The sequence below is a fragment of the Sorex araneus genome, chromosome 10 (assembly GCF_027595985.1).
Source record: "Sorex araneus isolate mSorAra2 chromosome 10, mSorAra2.pri, whole genome shotgun sequence".
In the NCBI taxonomy this organism is placed as follows: domain Eukaryota; kingdom Metazoa; phylum Chordata; class Mammalia; order Eulipotyphla; family Soricidae; genus Sorex; species Sorex araneus.
Window position 1 is genome coordinate 58,328,144 of NC_073311.1, and position 20,550 is coordinate 58,348,693.

The window sequence follows — 20,550 nt, forward strand, 5'->3', positions numbered from 1 at the left end:
CTACTGCTTTTGCTGTAACCCATAGATTTTAGTAGCTTATTTCTTCATTTTCACTAGTCTCAAAGAATTTTTTATTCCTTCCTTGATTTCCTTTTGTCCCAGCATAAAATTAGCAGCATAATTTTCAGTCTCCAGGTATTATGATTTCTCCCCCATCTTCTTTTTATGGTTAATTTATATCTCTGTGATGTTGTGGCCTGATGGGGTGCTTGGTATGATTTTGTGACTGTGAATTTATGTAAATTAGACCTATGTCCTGAAATGTAATCTATCGTGGAGAATGCAAATTTGGAGAAGTGAGGAAGCATGCCCTGGAGACGTATGTGTATTTGGCGTTTTGAGATGAAAGACCCTGTGAAAATCCATTAGTCTCAGTTCTTCAAATTACTTATTTAAGGTCCTTATGTCTTTACTGGTATCCTATCTAGTGGATCTATTGAGTGGTAAGAGTGGGGTGTTGAAATCTACCTCTACTATATGTTTCCATCCATGGGATTATTTTAGGCTTGTGAGCAAAATCCTTACAAACTTTGTTGACCCGACATTTAGTGCATATATGTTGATCAGAATTTGTATTTCCTCATCTATTATTCCCTTGGGGGCTGGAGCGATAGCACAGTGGGTAGGGATTTGACTTGCACGAAGCCGACCCTGGTTTAATTTCTCTGTCCCTCTCAGAGAGCCTGGCAAGCTACTGAGAATATATGGCCCACATGGCAGAGCCTGGCTAGCTACCCGTGGCATATTCAATATGTCAAAAACAGTAACAACAAATCTCACAATGTAAACATTACTGGTACCCGCTCGAGCAAATCGATGAGCAACGGGATGACAGTGATGACAGTGACAGTAACAGTGATTATTCCCTTGATCAATAAGTAGTGTCCGTCGTTGTCTCTAATTACTTCCTTTAGATCGAATGCAATTAGGTCTGATGTAAGTGGGGTATCCAGCTTTTTTGTTTGTTTGCCTTCCATTGGCTTGTATAATAGTTTTCCATTCTCTGACTCCAAGCTTGTGTCTACTCTGTGATTCTTAGATGTGTTTCTGTAAAGCATCAAATGGATGGATGTTGTTTTCTGATCCAGTCTGCCACACCATACCCTTTGATGAGAGACTTTTTAGTTCATTGGCATTCAGGGATATTATTGATATAAAAAACTGTGTTGCCATTTTACTGTGTAGGATTGTGACTTCTACAGTTGGTTATTTTGTTTATATAAATGACCTTTCAGTAGTTCATTCAGGGTCAGTTTGGTTATCACAAATGTCACAAGCTCTTATTTATCAGAAGATAATGGCATCTCTCCCTCCCATCTAAATGAAACATTTGATGGATAATGGACTCTAGGTTGAAAATTTCTTTCATCCAGTAATTTCAATATGTCATTCTCTGTTTTCTCACCTGTAATGTTTCTTATGGGAGATCTGGATCCGTTGTGATCCTATGTCATTTCCCTTATATTTAGTGTTTTTCTTTTTCTTTTTTTTTTCTAGCTATTTTAAGAATATTATTTCTTAGGCTTTTGCCAGTTGAATTACTGTGTTTTGGTGTTGTTCTGTTTGGGTCTATTTTGCCTGGTACTCTCTTGGCCTCTTGAATCTGAGCAGCTGTCTCCCACAAAAATTGAGAAAATTCTCAGTTATTAGATAGCACAGCGGGTAGGGCATTTGCCTTGCATGCAGCTGACCTGGGTTCAATTCCTCCATCCCTCTTGGAGAGCCTGGCAAGCTACCAAGAGTATCCCGCCTGCACGGCAGAGCCTGGCAAGCTACCCATGGTGTATTTGATATGTCAAAAACAGTAGCAGCAAGTCTCACAATGGAGACATTACTGGTGTCCACTTGAGCAAATCGATGAGCAACGGGATGAAATTGATACAGTGATCTCTCTCACCACTCTTTCTTCTCCTTTCTCTTTTTCCTCACCTTCTGGTATTCCTATCATTCAGAGGTTGTTCTTCTTGTCTTTGTTCATTAACTATCTTACATTTTCTTCTGTTGTTTTATTTCTCTTTTCCTTTTAGACTTCATTATCAACGCTGGCCTGTACTTTGTCTTCAGTTCCTCCAAATGGTTCTTCCCCTGTGAGATTCTGCTACTATTTAATTGCTAGTGTGTTCTTTAGTTCCCTCATTTCCATTTGTATGGCATCACTCATTTTCTGAATAAATTTTTTGAGTTGATTGAATTTCCTATCTGGTGATTGCTTAATTTCACTGGCAAGTGCTGCTTAATCTCTGTTGTCGGTGCTGTGAGTGTTGATTTAGGTCCTTATGCACAGTCTCAAGTGTTTTGGTGGCTTGGGGACTTGACTGGGTTTCTATCCCTAGTGAAATCTGTGACTACAGCTGAATTTCTTAGTTTTCCCATTGTTCTCCAAGTGTTGGGGGTATTAATGGTGGAGGTTTAGATGCCTAGTCACATTTGAAAAAATAACTGTAAAAATAAATGTAAATGTATTTATTGGGGCCTTACCGAGTGGTGCTCAGGAGTTACTCCTGGCTCTGCACTCAAGAATCACTCCTGGCGGACTTGAAGGACCATATGGGATGCCAAGGACCAAACCCCATCATCTGCATACAAGGCAAGCATCCTATCTGCTGCTGTCACTCTCACCTAGATGCCCACAACTTTAGAAAGATGTTAGTTTGTCAATACCGAGCGGCTACCAACACTACACCTGTCGTTCAGGTAATTTCCCATCTCCTACAATGTTGTTTGTGTACGTCCCCCCCTCCAACCCTTGCTAATTGTCAGCTAGTTACTCACTTTAGTAAACTAATACTTAAGTCAGTGTAGAGTCTGTGAAATAGGAATGCCCCTCCGCACCTTTCGACAGACCAAGGAATTGACTTGAGAGGTGAGGGTGACCGTGAGGTGGGGACAGGGCCTGGCATATGCGGGGGAGGAGGGGGGGTCTGGCGGTGCAGGGCTGCAGATTCAGTTCCCGATCTTCCCTTGGTGTGGGTGTCTGGGCTTTCAGGCAGGAGAGGGTGACAGTTCAGGCCCACAGTGAAGCACATGAGTATGAGGTTAGAGTGACATGCACTGGGGCCAGCGCCTGGCATAGGTCAGTCACGCAGGGTCTCAGCAAATTATGTTTTATATTGCACAGTCCTAACTGAATGAGTATTTCTTTTTTGTTTGTATCACCATAAGGTACAGTTACAAAGCTTTCATGGTTGAGTTTCAGTCATACAATGATCAAACACCCATCCCTCCACCAGTGTACTTTTCCACCACCGACGTCCCTAAATATCCCCTTTCGAACCCTCCCCAGGCCTCCATGGCAGACAATTTCCCCCATACTCTCTCTCTACCTTTGGGCATCATGATTGCAATACGGATACTGAGTGGTTATCATGTTTGGTCCTTAATCCTGGCAATTTTGTGTGTGTGTTTCTAAGTTAAGCTAATAGAGGTTATTTAGGTAAATCATAGATATTTTATTGCAATAAGTTCACAGGGATGCACACTTTTTCTTGCCTATTTGAACTTATCAATGCAACTCATGATGAAGCTTCAATCTTCTATCAACAAATGGTTTTGATAATTTTCCATAGAGTAAGGAGAAATACTTGAGTCAATGTTAAAGTACATTGATTATTCGTTAAAATTCATCTTTGAGGTGTTTAAGTCTCTAAATGTAAGTTTAGACTTTGATGCCAAAATAGTAGATACCAAGAATAAGAAATATTAATAAATTTGATTTTAGTATTGTCAGAATAATATTATGTAGAAATCAAACTATTGAAGAGACAGAATTTGGTAAATTTTGTTGTGAAAATGTTATTAAAAACTCTGTACAATTACTGTTTTAAATGAGTAATCATTCATAATTATAGAGTTCAACATGTATAGTTGTCAACTGCAATAAAATATGTGGCATATATCTCTTTACTCATTTCTCTTAATATAAATATAATGGGTTTCTAAGATGTTTTCACTGTCATTTATTTCTATTAAGAATTCATTTATCTAAATTCTCTTTAGGTAGAAAATTTGTCAGCATTAGTATGAATTAATTATAGTCATTTATTCTCCATATAAAACGGAATATATTATTATATACATATATTTACTTATTTAAGAATAAAATCCTACCTGCATTGACATGACTTTATTTTAATAAGCAGAATATTAGTTTTCTTTTTGATTTCTAAAGAAAAATTAAATCCTTTTTATATATTTTATGTATTCCAATATAATTATCTAAAAATATGTTCTCTAAGACTTGAAAATATGCTCATGGAGTTTTATTATACAGGAAATGCAAGTAGCATTATTCACTAAGTAATAATTTAGACTCTAACCATTATAGTTTTATTATTATAATATCTGTATTATCAACTCATTTTTACTGTAATACAAATTATCATAGTTAAGTGCTAATTAATTGCTAACCGTATATTGGACAGATTTCTAAGTTCTATAACAGATTAAGGGCTGGAGCAATAGCACAGTGGGTAGGGTGTTTGCCTTGCATGAGGCTGACTCAAGTTTGATTCCTCTGTCCCTTTCGGAGAGCCCGGCAATCTAGAGAGAGTATCCCACCCACACAGCAGAGCCTGGAAAGCTACCCATGGCGTATCTGATATACCAAGAACAGTAACAAGTCTCACAATGGAGATGTTACTGTTGCCTGCTTGAGGAAATCGATGAGCAACGGGATGACAGTTTAAAAAAATAGATATTCTAATACTCTTGCTTTACCAGGGGAAATATGAAGATGTATTTAAGATTACAAAACTTGAAAACTGGTGAGTTTTAAGTTCAAATCCAATTTAGCTGTTTGTGTAGATCTGACTCTTTCAAACTATGAAAAAAAAATAGTATCACTGTCATCCCGTTGATCAATGATTTGCTCTAGCAGGCCCAGTAATGTCTCTATTCATCCTAGCCCTGAGTTTTCGTAGCCCCTCTTTACTTGTCCTTCCCAACTGTGTTGCATTAGAGGCTCTTCAAGGTCAGGGGAATGAGATCCATCATTGTTCCTGTATTTGGCATATGAATATGCCTCGAGGAGCTTGCCAGGCTCTCCCCCATGCAGGTAGTAAACTCTCGGTAGCTTGCCAGATTCTCCAAAAGGAAGATCTAGGCTATTAGATGTCAGCTTCTGGGAGCCTGGTTTTATAGTCTCTGGATGTTGGCCATGGATGGGATTACAAGGTGGTGGGGGCAGTTTCTGGGTGTGACTGCCTAGCTATTGGAAAATGGGGAATCTGGGTGGAGGAGGCCAAGTTCCAATCTGAGCAACCTTGGAGATCTCAGTCCCGGTTCCCACACACCTTGGTTCCTCTTCCAGTTCCTTCATGCATGAGACTCGTCCGAAGGTGTGGAGAGTGGCCTTGAGCATGGCTGTTTTTTTTAAATAGTAAAACTATAAAATAAAAGAATAGTAATACATTAACCTACTAGCAGACTGGAGTGATACACAGCAGGTAGGCCGTTTGCCTTGCACGCGGCTGACCTGGGTTCAATTCCTCCATCCCTCTCAGAGAGCCCGGCAAACTACCTAGAGTATTCCACCCACATGGCAGAGCCTGGCAAGCTCCCTGTGGCATATTCGATATGACAAAAGACATGACTGGTGCCCACTCAAGCAAATCAAATCAGTAAACAACGGGATGACAGTGACAGTGACTAGCAAGCTGTATGTTTTCTGTGGAGAGTAGAGATTTAGACCTTCTGACCATTTTGAATCATCTTGCCTGTAATTGACATTTGTAAGTTCTTAACACATTTTGGACACTAACCCATTGCCAGATGAATGTGCAGACATAGCCTCCCATTCACTAGGGTATATTTAGTCGCGGATTAAAGCTTCTTTTGCTGTGCAGAGCTTTTCATTTTAATGTAATTCCAACTGTTTTTGCTTTGGTGTTGGGGGGCGGGGTTTGGTTATTTGGAAGCCATATCCAATGGTTTTCAGGAATTACTCTGGGATCTGTGCTCAGGAAACACTCCTGGTGGGGTTCGTGGGGCCATATGCAGTGCCGGGGATAAAACCCAGGTAGACTCTGTGCAAAGCCAGCACTTTACCTACAGTACTATCTCTCCAATTCATGTCTATTTTTGCTTCTCTTTCCCTTACTGTTGGAGTTGAATCCTAAAACATATCAAGTTCAATATCATGGAGCATAGTACTTAAGTTTGCCTCTGCACTGTATGGCTTTAAGTTTTACATTCAAATCTCTTGCCCATTTTGAGTTCACTTTTCTGGGCAGCATTAGATAGCAGTTTGCTTTTATTCTTTTGCATGCAGATGTAGTCTTTCCAACCAATAACATTTGCTACCAAGACTTGTCTTTTTCAATTTTATGCTCTTGTCTCTTTTAGGGAAGAGCTTCCCTCATCATTCTCAGGACCCAAGGGACCATGCTGGGTGATACTCAGCCTTGCGTTGTGGTGCTCAGCTGCAGTGCTTTAATTCTCCTGGCGCAGTTCTTGCCTTGAGCTGCTCCTCTACTTACTCTTCACTCCTGTCATTAACTCATTAGAGGCCCTTATATGAGCGTTTTTTTTTAAAATTTTCTGGACTCAATTATTTTCTATTAATACATATCTATTCTAATTTAATTTTAGATTTTATTTTTAAAACTCTGATTTAAATCACAATCGCTGGGTAATAAAGTTTGAATTGGAACAGTGTGATGCTTTCATCTTTGTGGATTTTTTTCTCAGGACTAGGTTTGCTATCTGGTCTTTTGTAGTTGCAAATACATTTTGAGAAATTTTATTTTAAGAAATTCTGTTAACAGGACTATTTCTCTCAACCGTGCAGCCACGCAGCCGCACAACCTTCCCTGATGTGCAAAGTGAGCAATGGAAAATAAATGATTTAGCATCTGCCCCTAGAAGGCAAGCTTAAATGGTGGTGAGAATATCAAAGCAAAATATAATGCCCAAAACTATAAAAAAAAATTCCTTTAAGATGTTGACAAGAATTGAATAATATATATACTACTTTAAGTACTATATCTATTTAAGATAATGTTAATTTTTGCCATTCATGAACATGAAATATTTTTCCATCTCTGCATATCCTATTCCTTTCAACAATGTCTTACAATTTTCAGTTATGAGTATTTCACTTATTTAGTAAAATCCAAGGTACTTTCTTATGTTATTGCACATAATCTTGTTTTCTCAATTTCTCTTTTTGTTTGTTTTTTATATAAGGCATATAAGTTTTACTATGTTCAAGTATGTTTCTTTTATTATCATTTTATTTGGTTTAGAAAGATTCAACATTCCAAAAAAAAAAATGTTACCATTATCAAATGATTTTTCTATTAAGATGATTATATGTTTTTTTGTCACTTCTTTAGTTCATTTCATATATGACCAGATTTTATTTTTATTTGTCATTAATCTGTTTATATTAAAGCATATCATGCCCCAGAATAATTCCCACTTAATAACTGAATATTGCCATTTTAATATGTTTTGAATTTTACTTTCTAGTAATTTACTGAATATTTCTTTATACTTCTTTTTTTATGACATATTTGTCTAGTTTTAGGCTAAAGGTAATATTGGCTTCAAAAACCTTCCTTGGAAGTTTTCTCTCCTTTTTCAACTTTTCTTGATGAGAATGAGAATTCCAGTTTGGGCTTTTTTTTTTTTTTTCCTGTGTGCTTGGTAGAATTCAATAGTATATTCATCTAGTTCTGGCCCTTGTTTTGGGGGAGATTTTTTTATTACTATTTCAATTTCCTTACCTGTGATTGCACTGTTCAGATTTTCTATTTCTTCCTGATTCACTCTTGGAATGCTTCTAGGACTTTTTCCATTTCTTCTAGATTGTTCATTTTGTTGTCATGTAATTGTTCATAATACCCTCCTTTGGTCCTTTGTATGTCTGTCCTGGGTGTTGTAAGCTCTCTTTTGTTCCTGGTTTTATTTGTGTTTTTTTTTTTCTCTCCTATTTTTATTTACTCTGACTAAAGTTTTGTCAGTTCTAAGTTTAACTGTTATTTGGAAATGTTCTTTTGATCTCTATATATTAAATTAAGATATAATATTTATTGTTTTCTTCCTTCTACTGACATTTACTTTGGTTTTTTTCTTGTTCACCTACTTCCTTTCGGTGAAAACTTAGGTTTTCTTTTAGTGATTTTTCTTGCTCCTTAAAGGCTTCATTGCTGCAATCTTCTCTCATGTTACTGAACTATTGGGTGAATAAAGAAATGAATGATGAAATAAAACTAAATTTGAAATGAAACAAACACAAAGATATGATTTAGAACCTGCAGGATGTCACACAGCACTCTCATTAAAGTTGATGAGTACATTGGTCTTGCCAAATGGAAAGCAAACAAACTGGCAAATACTAGCTTATAGCCTGTAAAAAGCATAATGATTATTGGAGATTCTGAAGTCATTTCACAACACCAGAGAATTAATATGAGGTGACAATTCTAGCACAGTAACGATTTTTGTTTTGGCCTTACACACAAAAATAACCATTTTCAATGTGATTATTATTGTGATACCTGGAAACAAATTGCACTGAATCTCTTTTATAAAGTGCCCCATTTCTGGAACATAGGTTAGCTTATTCATACAAATCATTTTGACCTGTATAAATATTTTCTAATGTATTAATACTTGTTTCTTGAAGTTACAGAGGCAGAATGCAAAACACACAGGAACTTGCTAAAGATGACAACATTGGGCCCAGTGTCCAGTGACAATTCACATTGCATGCCTTTTTTTTCTCAAGCTGGCTCTGTGTGTGTGTGTGTGTGTGTGTGTGTGTGTGTGTGTGTGTGTGTGTGTGTGTGTGGCAGAGACAGAGACAGAGACAGAGACAAAGACAGAGAGTTAGAACTATTGCAAAGTGAGTGTGAAGTTCCTGGGTAAATGTCAAAGGATATCTGAAATTGGAGGAATGTGGCTCATTGGTTTGACAGCTTTATGAAAATTAGATAGTCATCCAAGTAATGACAAACTACTATATTAGCTCAAGGAGAAGTACAGACATAAAATAAAACAATGAGTAGTGGGAAGTGGAAAATGTAATTTGAGCAAGTCAAGAAATAGATAACTGTCAATTACATAACCTGTTCATAAGAGAGAAAAAGTTAATGAAGTTTATACAAGTAGCCCAACTGCAATGCCCAAAGTTCAAATAATACATAAAATTAAAAATACAAGCTTTGGGTCCAGAGTGATAGTACAATGGGTAGGGTGTTTGCCTTGCATGCAGTTGACCCATGTCCAATCTCCAGCATACCCTAGGGTCTTCCAAGCACCATTTGGAGTAATTTCTGAGTGCAGGTCTAGGAGTAACCCCTTGGCATCACCAAGTGTGACCTAAAAAAGCCAAAAAAAAGCCTCTTTAAATTTTATTATTTTTTTTGAATTTGATATAATCTTTATTTTTTAAAACTTTTTATTAAATCACCATGTGGAAAGTTACAAAGTTCTCAGGTTTATATGTCAGTTATACAATATTCAAACACCCATCCCTTCACCAGTGCCCATATTCCACCACCAGAAACCCTAGTATACCCCCCGCCCCCACCCCCTACCCCCTACTGTGTAACTAATGAATTTCACTTCATTTTTTCTTTACCTTGATTACATTCCATAATTCAACACAAAACTCACTATAGTTGTTGGAGTTTCCAACCAAGAGAGACAGACCTACTACATTTGATAATTAGTTTTTCATTGCTGGAAATGAAGAGATATGTAGCCCCACTGCTACAAGTACATAACTCTCTCTCTCTCTTTTTTTTCCTTTTTCCTTTTCCCTTTTTTTTTTCTTTTTCCCCCTCATCCCCCTTCCCGCGCCTCATAGTATGGTGTACGCCACGCCTCGTCAGCCAGCGTGGGGCTTTTGCTTAGTTTACAGTCCAGAGAGGTGGCTGCTACATTAAAAACCTTCAAAATTTCAACAAAAACTTACTGTTATTATTTGGAGTTTCCCCCCCAAGTCAGACCTGTTCAAAAGGAACCGTTTCACATTGCTGACAATTATAAATGTTAAGTCAATGTTAAGGCAGCGTCCCGCGGTTTTGGATTTCTGTATAAAGTCCAGGGAAAATTCTGCCAGAAATTATATAGCCCAGCTCAGAGTCCCAGTGCATTGCTGTAAGAAGTCTCTGAATTCAAAGTCTTTAGGCGCAGAGTGTCCGATTCGCGTTCAGCGGCTCCGGATTTATCTGGGCCGAGGGCGTGCCGGTTACGCCCCCTTCCCATGAGTTCCTGGGAGCCCCAAAAGTAAAAACCGAATACCTCTGGGTTTGGAGTCACAGAAGATGGCGCCTGCCACGTGGGTGCCGCCAGGCTGCTGCTTTCCATGCAGGAAGACAGGGTGGGGAGGAAAAAAATCCACCCCCGGCAGCACAGAGTTGTAGCCCAGTTCGCAGTCCCAGTGCATTGCTATCGGATGCTGCGCTGGATGCCCGAATGTGTTAGATCTCTGGAATCAAAGTCTTTAGGCGCAGCGGGTCCGATTCGCGCTCAGCGGCTCCCTCTTTAAATTTTAATACACATTTTAATATATCAAGAAAAAAATTTTTAGGGGCCGGAGTGATAGCACAGCGGGTAGGGCGTTTGCCTTGCATGCGGCCGACCCAGGTTCGATCCCCGGCATCCCATATGGTCCCCCAAGCATCGCCAGGGTTGATTCCTGAGTGCAAAGCCAGGAGTAACCCCTGAGCATTGCTGGGTGTGACCCAAAAAAGCAAAAAAAAAAAAAAAAAAAAAGAAAATTTTTTAAAATTGAAATTTGTATCTACTAGTAGAATAGCTCTAAAAATAAAAACAAATCTCTAAGAAAAATTATCAATGTAATTTAAAATATCACATTTGAAAAATAATTTTTTAATATGATATACCCATCAATACACAAAACCCCATTTGAAACAACTTGAATATTTTCATGAATTTAAAACTTATTAACGAGATAGGGTAAGGAAATAGGGTAAGAGAAGAATGTCCTGTTTAAGTGTTAACTATTAGAATTCTTTGGAGAGTCAAGAAAAGTCATATGTCATTCTAGACATCACAATAAGAAAACTAAAGACAGCAAAAATATTTGAGGACAATAGAAAACTATAGTTATTCAAGTACAATTTTTCTTTAGAAAATGAAAAAAAGGATTCAGTCAAAAACTCCTAAATGTCATAAGACTTCACTGAAAATCCAAGTAAAAATACAATGGAAAAATCTTAGCATAATATATAAAAGTAATTATAAAGTTATCTTATAAAACTTATGGCAGGTGTAACCTACTGGAATAAAACTTGCACTTAGGCCAAGGGCATAAAAGAGAACTAGATAGAAAGCATGTGGAACTAAGAGTTTCCACTCCAAAAAAGACTATTATAAAAATAACAACTCTTTCTATATCACTGTATCACTGTTATCCCGTTGCTCATTGATTTGCTGGAATGGGCACCAATAACGTCTTCATTGTGAGACTTGTTGTTACTGTTTTTGGCATATTGAATACACCACAAGTAGCTTGCCAGGCTCTGCTATGCGGGCGGGATACTCTCGGTAGCTTGCCTGTTTCTCCAAGAGGGGCAGAGGAATTGAACCTGGGTCAGCCACGTGCAAGGCAAAAGCCCTACTCACTGTGCTATCACTCTAGCCCTCCTATATAATTACATAAATAAAATATGCCAAACCATATTAGGATCATTGATGCACTAATTGTGAAACTTGCCTGTAAGGTAAGTTATTAAAGAATAGGTATGTAATTCTGGGACAGGGAGCTTCCAAGCAATACTTGGGGAAGGAAAACCTGCCAATTATCAGCCAATAATTCCAAAAGAGAATTAGGCAGTTGTAGAGCAACGGGAGAGAAGTAAATATCATATTAAGATCTCAACATTTTTTTAAATTTTATTGAATCCCCATGAGATAGTTACAAGCTTTCATGTTTGGGTTACAATCACACAATGATCAAACACCCATCCCTCCACCAGTGCACATTCCCCACCACCAGTATTCATGGTATACCCCCCTTTCCCACCCTCTCCCTGCCTCCATGGCAGACAACATTCCCCATCCTCTCTCTCTACTTTTGGGCATTATGGTTTGCAACACAGACACTGAGAGGTCATCATGTTTGGTCCATTATCTACTTTTGGCACACATCTTTCATCCCAACTAATTCCTCCAGCCATCATTTTCTTAGTGATCCCTTCTCTATTCCATCTGCCTTCTCCCCTCCACTCTTGAAGCAGGCTTGCAGCTTTATTTTTTGTGTGTTAATAATAATGACTAAATTAGAGTTGCAATGAAAAACCATTTTTATTCTTATAAGTTAGAAAACTACTAAAAGATTGAAAATGTGTTTATCAATCAAGTCTCTAAAAATAAAGAAACTCAAAGAAACCTCAAAGTAATCCCCCCAAATCAAAGAATGTTTTTATCTACTTAACACAGACCCAAAATAACATGAGGAAGGTGCTACTATGATTAGAATAACCTAAACTTTCTGATTAAAAGAAAGTGTAGGAAGTTTGCTATGATAAATTTATCTATAGACAAGCTATAAAAAATATATATGTAAGCTTGAAATTTATTTCACTACAAAAAATATAATATACTCTTGATAGTTGTTTTTCCGGAAAGAGGGAAAGGAAATTTTTTCTTGTATGCTTTGTTTTGCACAGTTTAGTAAAATTTGAATGTTTTCTATGAAAAATGTAATCTTATCATATAATTTTTCAATTTAAGTAGAAAGAAGATACCTCCAATTTCTGCTCACCACCCATACCTCAATATAAATGTGCTCTTTCATTCATTCATTCATTCACTCATTCACTTCTTACTCACATAAACTGAGACAAAGATAAGTAAAGCAATAGGATTCCATTTTAGAAAGGAATAGAATTAGTAGATTTATCAAATATAGGATATTGGCTTAATTCAGAACAGAAAACAATTAAAAAAAGAGGTATCTAATGTTACATGAGACATACTAAAATGCTTTCCTGTTGTTTAAAATTTGGATTATCAAATATCTATTTTATCTGACTGTCCTAAGATATACAGGTGAGGGACATGGAATAAGTCAACTGTGAAAAAACATCATGGTTACTAGAGTAGAATGAGGGAAGACTGGATTGAGGGGGGACTGTAGATAGCAAGGGGTAATGGGTAGAGTGTGTGATGGGTATAGTAAGTTTTATAGGCATTAAGCAGTATGAAGTTGTACTCCTAAAAATTTATAGGATTTTTTAAAAATGAAAAAATTAATAAAATTAGATTTTTATAAAATAAAATCATGGCTAGAACAGAGGATAGGTTGAGTGCACTCAGTCAGAAAGAAAGGGACAGGGACAGAATGATCTCTCACATGTGGAACCTAAAGATGCACAGTAGGGTAGAAACAGAGGTCCAGAGGAAACTTACGGGAGACTTGATCCACACCATTGAACTGGGCGTGTGGTGGGATCAAAGTGAAAAATGTCAGAGGACCTGGGGAAGGGAGATGGGTATATTGATGATGGGTGTGGTGTTGGAAGTATATTCATGAGAAACCATTGTTAACATAATCATAAGCCACCGAATCTCAATTAAAAAATGTAAAAAGGGAAGTCATTCCAAGATGGCAGTAGCCATATCTGAAGGGAATTTATTAAACTGGATTCCAAATTCTAGACTTTAATACACATTGAGTAATAGAAGCTGGAGCACAAGATGGAACACTACTTTCAAATTAGTCCCCGAACAGACAGGACACAAACGTATCTCTAATTGCAAAAAGAAGACAGAAGACTTGGGAGTACAGAGTAAGAGGAGTGTGTGTGTGTGTGTGTGTGTGTGTGTGTGTGTGTGTGTGTGTGTGTGTGTGTGTGTATGTGTAAGAGTCTGAGATAAAATATGAGCATGGTCCCAGGAGTAGAACTTTGGGGAGAGGGTGGCAGAATGATTAGATCCACTAACTCATGGAGTACCTTGGTCATGCTTATTTTTAGACTATCAGCAGAAAGTTCTCAGGGAAATTATAAGAGTCAGGACCCACAGTATGGTAAGAATGTTGGTTAGACTAACAGGAGAGGTGAGAATGGGGCGTGGATTAAATCCTGTGGATGCATGTCATGAACATTAACCATCAGGGTAAGAAGATACTGAGTTTTCTTAAAAATCAGTAATTGTTAAAATAAGAGTATTTACAACGGTTTTCAGAGCTATCAACAGAGTAATTGCTGTTTGTCTGGTATTGTTGGATGGTTAGTCCCATATTTTTAGTAAATTTTCCCGTTTAAGGGCTCTGAATTTTTAATACAGTTTTTATTCTCCTGAAATCCTTTGTTATGTAGCTAGGACCATTAAGCAATGTACCAATGTGCATTAACATAATTCATTCTTTTTGATGACCAGATAAATCAAAATCAAAAGCTAGAGAGCTCATATAGAAAAGAAAAGACACTAAGACCTTCTATTCAAAGAGGAACCTGGTGGTATTTAAAACAAATTGTTACAAAAGTCATTAACCATCATGTCCATCATTTACTTTTTATTAACAAATATTTATAGACATGGAAATGGTGGAATAAGAGATGGATAAAAACCATAAGAATGCCAGTAAAAAATTATGACATAAATAGAAATATTCTTTTTCATTTTAATCTGCTTGTCAACTCTTTGATGTAGACATTATTATCTCAACTCTAGAAAGGAAAACATTACGTTTCGGACAGTTTAATTAGCATCCCTAAGGTCTGAGTGATAGCTAGTCGAAGAGAAAGCTAGTTGGTTTTTCTCTAAAGCCCAGGATATTTCCACTGCAATGCTCTACTTGCTCTACTCCTTTAGTTACCATGGACCCCACAACATTTTGGAGCATCATTCAGACCTCCCAGAAGCATCCTGTCCTCAATTTAGAGATATCTGGGTGAAACAAGCTGTGCATATATAAATTATTTTTTATTATAAACATTTTATAACTTATTGCATTTGAAAATAATTGCAATATCTTTTCATTAAAAACCTTTACCAGGCTAACTTCCAAATGTGAAATGCAATTAAGTTAGAGGAAAATAAACCTACTTTGGGAAATTATGGAAGAAAATTATTATGTTCAATTTTTTCCATCTTCAGTGATCACTCTTTGGGGAGCCACAGAATATTTCAGAAAGATAAATCAACTATTCAACTTCACCTACAGAAACATAGTGAAACTCCAGGAACGTTATCTCGAAAGGTAAGTCTTCTTCAGCACAGGTTTTGATTAGTCAACTAATTGCTTTAAGGACAGTATTCCCATATTTAAGAAATTGGCCACTTTGGAATTGCATAGATTAATGGGTGCATGTTAATTTGAGCACATTTATTGAAACAGAATGACATATTTAACTAAATGCTTGTTAACAATTTGAACTGCAGCAATTACATGGACACATTACTGTGACTTCAATAAAGTAACAAGTCAATTGGTCTTGTGGAAAATAATTCGTAATAAATCTGTTATGCTTCTCATATTCATATTAACATGTGTCCATTAGGAAGTGAATAGAATAGACAATGTGGAGAGGAAAGCATAGATGGGAGAAATTAACACAGTTCTTGTTCTATTTGAAACTTTTTTGGGTCAGTGTCAGTGCATTTTAAACCAGGACAGATTAATAGTCACAATGTGTATATAATAAAACCACCTAGAAAAGATTACTATGCTTTAATGACTGTTTCATGCTGCTCAGTAAGGATTTTATTCCCTGTATGGTGTTTCGAGTTATTGCAAAGCCAAATTGCGTAGTATGCAGTGGTGAACTTTGATTTGGGGGACAGCTTTTATCTGTAGAATCTTCCAATTACCGACTTTAAGTAAAAATTCCACCGCCCTGTCATTTACATCAGATAACAAATTTCTAGCGCAGGACTCTTTTTTTCCCCCTAGTCTGGGTGTTTCATCATAAAAAATGTCAGATGGCGCATTAGGTTGCAATTTATCTATGTGAATATAACATAATGAGGCCAAAAGAGAGCTGTTTAAAAACATCGTTTGGAAACTGTTACCAAACTCAGTCCAGGCTGACAGTTCCAGAGCTCTGCATGTGAGGGTCTCCACAAGGAAATGTTAGAAATCACAGTGAATGCCCGCCCCCCCATACTAAACAACCCGAGTCTGCAAAGTCTCAGCACTGTTGAGGTAAAAATGGTAAGAATTATGTTTCGTTTGCACACCAGAAGAAAAAAATGCACAAAATTCATCTTTATTCCAGTTTGGACCATTACGTGTTGCTAATCAATGTTTTTATTTCACAGGCTGTCATTTACATATCATTAATCTATCAGTTTCGTGTCAGTTTTGGGTGCTCCATTTTTAATTCTCTCATAGGTGTATATTCTCAGCAATATATGCAGCCAGTATTTTATGTGTGGAATTTTAACATTTGCATTACATTTCATGTCAACAGATTACTTTAGGCATATATTGTTAACAATAAGAAAGCTGAATGACAAGACTGGCAATGATTTTCACCATATCATAGACATAAAACTGGCAACCATCAGACCTTGGCATTGAACCAAGTTGGCTTAAACAGGGTGTTTTAATAATCTGAATCTCATGCCACAAAGTTGCATAACAAATACACACCATTTAAAGGCTATATTTAAGCTTTGAGATATGAATTCAAAGAAATTGGGCAAAATTCTCACATTTTTACATGTAGTTTTGTTTTTTAACAACTATGTTCACACACTCCAAATTCTGGGATCAGTGTATCATGAGAGACTAGATCCCATCCACTTTACACATTATTAATTCATACCGGACTAAAAGCAACAGTAAAGTGACAACTACTATTTTTTCCTATTTTGTGGAAACAAAAGTACTCAAAATTTAAGAGATTAAGCAAGTGGCCCATCATCTCACAGCTAGTAAATAAGAGATGAGATTTGTAAATGCGGCTAATCTGGTCATTGTTTTATAACACCAGTCACTGCAATATCTGTGGGTTGTTATCATCATTGTCATCATGTCCAAAGACAAGCAAGTTTCTTCTCTAGATATAAAGCGCCACCAGAAAGGGCTATGTTTTCAACACATCATTTAGGTCCGTAGCAGCATTTAACTTATATGGTGGTCCAAGACTCAGGAGACTTCTGCCTAACCAACTCAATTTACAGAGTGAAAATGTTTTTCCTCCACTGCACCTTTCCTAGCATTGAAATTGTTATTTAAAAGTTGGCTATATTGGGGCTGGAGCGATAGCACAGCGGGTAGGGCGTTTGCCTTGCACGCGGCCGACCCAGGTTCTAATCCCAGCATCCCATATGGTCCCCTGGGCACCGCCAGGGGTGATTCCTGAGTGCATGAGCCAGGAGTAACCCCTGTGCATCGCCAGGTGTGACCCAAAAAGCAAAAAAAAAAAAAAAAAAAAAGTAAAAGTTGGCTATATGGAGCTGGAGAGAGTTTACAGCAGGTAGGCTGTTTGCCTTGCATGGGGTAAATCCAGATTCATTCCTCAGCTGTCCCTGTGGTTCCTGGAGCTCCACCAAAATTGACTCCTGAGCACAGAGCCAAGAGTAAGACCCTGAGCAACACTGGCCCCCAAACAAGAAAAAAAAAAGTCCACATAGCTTATAGCATATTGGATTATGAGATATTTATATATTCTCTATTAAATGAATATTTAATGTGGAATGTTGATAGTGCTGTGTAATAGGTTGTACACCAGTTACTAGTTCAATGAATTTTAGCAGCAAACAAAAGCATCAAGATCTCAGCTCTTGGGTCATTAGTGTTAGGGATCCAGCCAGCTCTGACTCAGAAAACAGTGGTGGTGTCCACATAGGTGAGAGACAAAACCAAGGGTCTTCTAAATGTCCCCGTGTCCTAGCTCTTCAGGAGGTTTTTGCATTCTCATTCCAAAAGAGGAAATAATTGAAATCTCTGAGGGTTTGGGCAGAGAGCTAGTACAGGGGTAAAGGTGCTCGCTTTGCTCATGGCTGACCCTGGCTGATATGGCATATGGACCCTGAGCACCACCAAGAGTGATCTCTGAGAACAGAGCCAGGAGTAAGCACTGAGAATCACCAGGTGTGGCCCCAAAGCCAAATAAATCAACAATCTGTGAGTCTACTGCCAGGCACTGCTCTGAGCCCATTAAAAAACAAAATCAGTGACAATGGTAATGAATCAGTCAAGAAATATTTATTGAATACTTCTTCCATGCCTTTTATACTCACATTAAAGATCTTATGTGGTCCTGTCCTGTCCTCCCATTGTTCATCGATTTGCTCGAGCGGGCACCAGTAACAAGTGTCACAATGAAGACATTACTGGTGCCCACTCTAGCAAATTTCATGTGGTAGCGCTGTAGCACTGTCATCCTTTTGCTCATCGATTTGCTCGAGCGGGCACCAGTAACATCTCCATTGTGAGACTTGTTACTGTTTTTGGCATATGAATATGCCACGGATAGCTTGCCAAGCTCTGCTGTGCGGGCGGGGTACTCTGGGTAGCTTGCCAGGCTCTTTGAGAGGGACAGAGGAATCGAACCCGGGTTGGCCTCGTACAAGGCAAACGCCCTACAGGCTGTGCTATCACTCCAGTCTAGTCTCATGTGGCAAAGAAAAAAATTATTAACCCTACTTACAATTTAGAAATAGAGGTTATAAAATAAATACGCATAGATTTATAGTCTTTCACCCATCGAAGAAGTAACCGAGTATCTACTATATGTCAGACACTAAAGTTATGGATCCAAGAAAGACATCCTAGTATTTATTCAATATGTAGATAGTATATATTTTAGTAAAAGAGACACCACACAGAGATATCTATTTAAAAGTCCAATAAATATGTGTGCTTTGAAAGAAGAGAGCTCTGTTCATTTTTATGTGCTTATTTAGTTATTGGCTTTGGGGCCATGCCTGCCTGTGCTCAGGGCTTACTCCTGACTTTGTGCTCGATGGGTCACTCTGGGTGGTGCTGGAGGACAGTGTGTGGTGCCTGGGTTTGAAGGGTTGGTCAGCACAGGGTCAAAGGCCTTGACCCCTAAACTATCTATCCTGCCCTGAGTCTTTTTTTTTTCTTTTTCGGCCACACCCAGCAGTGCTCCGGGGTTACTCCTGGCTTTGCACTCAGGAATCACTCCTGGCGGTTGCTCAGGAAAACATATGGGATGCTGGGAATTGAACCCAGATCGGCCGCTTACAAGGCAAACGTGCTCCCTGCTGTCCTATCGCTCCAGCCCCTTCGTGTCTATTTTTATTTTTATTTATTTTTTATTTTTTGCTTTTTGGGTCACACCTGGCAATGCACAGGGGCCACTCCTGGCTTTGCACTCAGGAATCACCCCTGGCGGTGCTCAGGGGACCATATGGGATGCTGGGAATCGAACCCGGGTCGGCCGCATGCAAGGCAAACGCCCTAACCGCTGTGAAATCTCTCCAGCCCCCCATGTCTATTTTTAAATTAAAGAATTTTTTTAAGATTGAAGGGAAGATCATGCTTGGGCCACACCTATCAGTGGTTGGGCTACTCAAGGTGTTTCCGGTGGCCTAAAGATATGACAAAGGTAAATTTTCACTTCAGTACTTTTTTGGAAGCTGAGTGGTTATAAAGTGAATATTATTATGCTATGTAGAAAAATGCAAAGACATTATTTATGTGCTTATTTTTTTGGTTCTAGCATCTGAAAGAATTATACCAAGCATTATAGTTCAAATCTTTTCTTGGTCAGTTTTGCATTTTATTTTCCCTTCTCCTTTAAAACCCTTTCCATATCCGGAGCTGGAGCGATAGCACAGTGGGTAGGGCATTTTCCTTGCACACAGTGGACCCGGGTTAGATTCCCAGCATCCCATATGGTCCCCTGAGCACTGCCAGGAGTAATTCCTGACTGCAGAGCCAGGAATAACCCCTGAGCATCGCTGGGTGTGACCCCAAAAGAAAATAATAATAAAATAAATGCAAAATGCATTTGAAAAACAAAAACAAAGAAAACCCTTTCCATATCTATAGTTGAAGTTCTCTCTCTTGGCCCACAATAAGTCTATTTTCAAGTTCCTTGAGGTCCTGAAGATTTTTTTCTTTTTAGTAGCATGCATTCAGAGTACTATATTACAGTGAAGACCTTATTCTTCCCCTGTAACTTAGCTTCCTTCTTACTTGCAAAACAACCCAACATAAAAATTAATTTTCCTTTGACAATAAATCTATAAAAGTTTTCCTTTTCTGATATTTTCTCTCAGAAGCTTTGATAGTCAATTATAAAAATAGATTGCATGGGTAGTTGCCATAGAAGGTTCTATCACCAAAAGGCATTAAGCTCACTGAGCTCTCAAATATATGCCATTCTATTGTTAATAGTGGAATTAGCAAGAAGTATTGTAGATTTTCATAGGCTTTTCATAAATCCAAAAGGTAAGAGGTGTGTGTGTGTGTGTGTGTGTGTGTGTGTGTGTGTGTGTGTGTGTGTGTGAATTTTCAGTTGCCAGGTGCCACTGTGCTTTCTCCTGGCATGACTAGGTATTATTTATCTGCAAATATTCCAGACCAGAGAAATATCTCAGTGATTATAGAACTTGCCTTGCATGCATTAGACATGGGTTCAATCCGCA

The 20,550-nt window shown here is 38.0% G+C and overlaps 1 protein-coding gene across 2 annotated transcripts in view; it reads left to right on the forward strand.

The window, feature by feature from the left end:
* The window catches only part of PIK3C2G (phosphatidylinositol-4-phosphate 3-kinase catalytic subunit type 2 gamma), a 361,549-nt gene that overhangs the window by 25,576 nt on the left and 315,423 nt on the right, over positions 1-20,550 (forward strand). For both annotated transcript variants that reach the window (XM_012933403.2, XM_004611287.3), the window contains exon 6: positions 15,079-15,181. In XM_012933403.2, the coding sequence (XP_012788857.2) occupies positions 15,079-15,181 (103 nt within the window). The remainder of the gene's footprint in view (positions 1-15,078; positions 15,182-20,550) is intronic.